The sequence below is a fragment of the Pediculus humanus genome, genomic scaffold (assembly GCF_000006295.1).
Source record: "Pediculus humanus corporis 1103172107895 genomic scaffold, whole genome shotgun sequence".
Lineage (NCBI taxonomy): Eukaryota > Metazoa > Arthropoda > Insecta > Psocodea > Pediculidae > Pediculus > Pediculus humanus.
In genome coordinates, this window is record NW_002987470.1 from 46,562 (window position 1) to 49,679 (window position 3,118).

Genomic DNA, 3,118 nt, shown 5'->3' on the forward strand with positions numbered 1-3,118 from the left:
TCTTGTTGTCGTTAAGAAATTTTATAATAATAATAATAATAATAATAATAATAATAATAATAATAATTGTAATGGAACGTTAAAGATAATAAATTTTCAACGATAGAATATTTGATGACATTAATAAAAATGTCTGCCGTTACTTATACGTCATCACGCTTAATAATGATTATTAAAAATTATAATAAGGCGTAATAAATAAACATAAATTATTATATTTATTATAAATTAAAATCGTTTTTAATTAAATTATTTATTTATTTAATTAAAGAAAGTAAATATGTATTGGAGTAAAAAATTAAATAAAAACGAAAAAAAAGATGAATTCTGTTATTTAAAATAATCTTATGGCGATTTTTTATATTTTTGTTTATTAGATTGAGATCAATTGACATTTTTCTCTCTCTTTTTCGTTTAAAAAAAAAAAACATTTTTTACTAGAAACAATTAATATAATATTATTATAAAGTTATAATAGAACCACATTGATAATAATATCGTAATACATGTTTTATTTAATATTAATGAAAATTATTTATATAATTTGTTTTTATTGAATGTATTTTTTTTATTTTAACATTTAAATTTTATTTTAATATAAATTTTTTTAAAATAGAATTTTACGAGCAAAAAAAAAAATATATAGATTGGAATTGAAATTTTAATTCGTGTGACCACATATGAATGATTTGATTTAGAATTTTTTTCAAACGTTTTTCCTTTTTTATTTGTGTTTTTACGGTTATTTAATTAAAATATAATTAATTTTTGACGCAATCGTCAATTTTTTATATAAATTAATTATTAAAATTTAATAGAAATTAATTATTTATTTATTTTTCTCTTTGTAAAAAAATTCCCAGAATTGATTGTCTCGTTTGATGTGTGACGTAATACAAATATAAAAAAAATAAAATTCGACTTGTTGCCTTCATCAATGGTTGAAATATCATTTTCAAAATGGCCGCTCTCATTCGTATTAAAAAATGTAAACAAATAAATTTTAATTTTATATTTATTAATGTTTATACGTAAATATCGGTTAGTTTTTTTTTTTTCAATAAATTTAAAATAAATATATTAAAATGTTAATTAAAGAAGGAAAAATAAGTTTACAATTTTTTCTTATAAGTAATTTACTTGTTTTGTTGCCGATATTGGATTTTATTTCACCATTTTTATTTATAATAAATACTCGTCAAAACATAATTTGGTTTCAATTTATTTTTTTATTTATTTTAATCGTTTTGTTAAAATTATTTTCACGTGGAATTTATTTTAAGGTAAGTTGTTATTTCCTTGTTACCAAATTGTAGATTATTTTCTTTAAAAAATGTCAATAATAATAACAATAAGAATTTTTTTTAGGTTGGAATTCGTTCTATATTTTTGGGTGGTGTTTTTTCCACTGGCATATTTGTAATATTATATTCGACGAACGGATGGCAACTTTTCGGTTATTACATGTGCATAATGTCATTTTTTCACTATTCAGAATTTTTAACAATTGCATATTGCAATCCGAAAACATTATCGATTAGTTCTTTTTTAATTAATCACAGTGTACCTTATAATATTGCTGCTATCGCTAGTTGGATTGAATTTTTTACTGAAATTTATTTTTTACCAGGTTACTAAACAACGATAATAGTAATAATAATTAAAGAAAAAATCTTATTCGTTTTTTTTTTTTTATTCGAAAAGTAATTTGATTCTACATGTACTTAAACCGAAGAAATTACTTTATTATTTTAAATGTGTTTTTAGGGCTCAAAAGATATAATTTTTTAGCATGTATAGGATTTATTCTCTGCATTGTCGGAGAAGGTCTGAGAAAAACTGCCATGATTACAGGTAGTACAAATTTTGCACACATTGTTCAGACGGAAAAAGATGATAAACATGTGCTGGTCACACATGGTATTTACAGTTTATTTAGACATCCAAGTTATGTAGGTTGGTTTTATTGGTCTATAGGGACACAGGTAAATAAAATTATTCATCATTATTATTTTCCATCCATTTTTGTAAACATAATTTTATTTAAAAAAAACCCCCCATGACATTTTCAAATTTATTTATCGTTTAAAGGTTTTACTTTTGAATCCGATTTGCACGATTGCATATACGATTGCAAGTTGGAGATTTTTCAATGAGAGAATTTATCATGAGGAACATTCTCTTTTATATTTTTTCGGACAGGAATACATGAAATATCAAAAATCTGTCAAAACTGGATTGCCTGGAATTAAGGGTTTTTTACTACACGAGCAGAATTAAATTTAATTATTTATTAATATATTTTTGTACAATCGTCTCAAATTTTAAACAGAAATGATAGTCTAGAATAATCGACAAACAAAATCTCAAATGAAAAAATTATTGCGCAATATTTTTTTTAAAAAAAAATTTATATTTTAATTAAAATATTTATTTACATTTTGTTCTTCTGTGTTAACTTGTTAAAGTAAAAAAAAATAATTATGTAATTGTATAAATTGAAATGTACGCATAATAATAATAATAATTAATGACTAAACATTAAAAATATAAAAACGACGTGAGAAAATGTCAAAAACAAAACAAAATGGCGGAATTATGTAACGTACGTAATTATATCATTAACGTAAAAACATAAAATTTATGTTTTTTTTTTTTTTTGTAAAACGTGTTTAAACTCATGCGATCCGTTTCATATCTAAATTTAATTAAAATTTGTGTAAATAAATAAATAAATAATTTAAAATAAAATAATAATAATAATAGCATAATAAATGATGATGATGTCATCAATAATAATCTTTGCAATAATTAATATTTCTATCTATCTATATATAAAAAAAATGCAATTTTATCAATCTTATCAGTTATTTAAAAAAAAAAAAAAAAAAAAAAGATATTGATAATAAAAAGTAAATAATAAATCTCAGGGATTTTAATTTTCTCTCTCTCTCTCTCTCTCCCTCATTAATGATAATATTAATATTAATAATAATAATAATGATTATTCGAATCTTTTGATTGTTGTTGTTTTATTTATTTTTATTATTTTAAATAAGATTCTCTCTTTTTTTAATAATTTTTATGTATATTTAAAAAAAGTTTATATCAATTATTA

The 3,118-nt window shown here is 20.5% G+C and overlaps 1 protein-coding gene across 1 annotated transcript; it reads left to right on the forward strand.

Moving 5' to 3' along the window:
* Window positions 1-1,085: 1,085 nt before the first annotated feature.
* Phum_PHUM396510 (protein-S-isoprenylcysteine O-methyltransferase, putative) lies at window positions 1,086-2,280 on the forward strand (the record flags this gene model as incomplete). The annotated part of the gene is made up of 4 exons (XM_002428618.1): window positions 1,086-1,283; window positions 1,369-1,630; window positions 1,768-1,985; window positions 2,092-2,280. The coding sequence occupies 4 exons, from the start codon at window positions 1,086-1,088 to the stop codon at window positions 2,278-2,280; spliced, it is 867 nt and encodes a 288-aa protein (XP_002428663.1).
* Window positions 2,281-3,118: the final 838 nt, after the last annotated feature.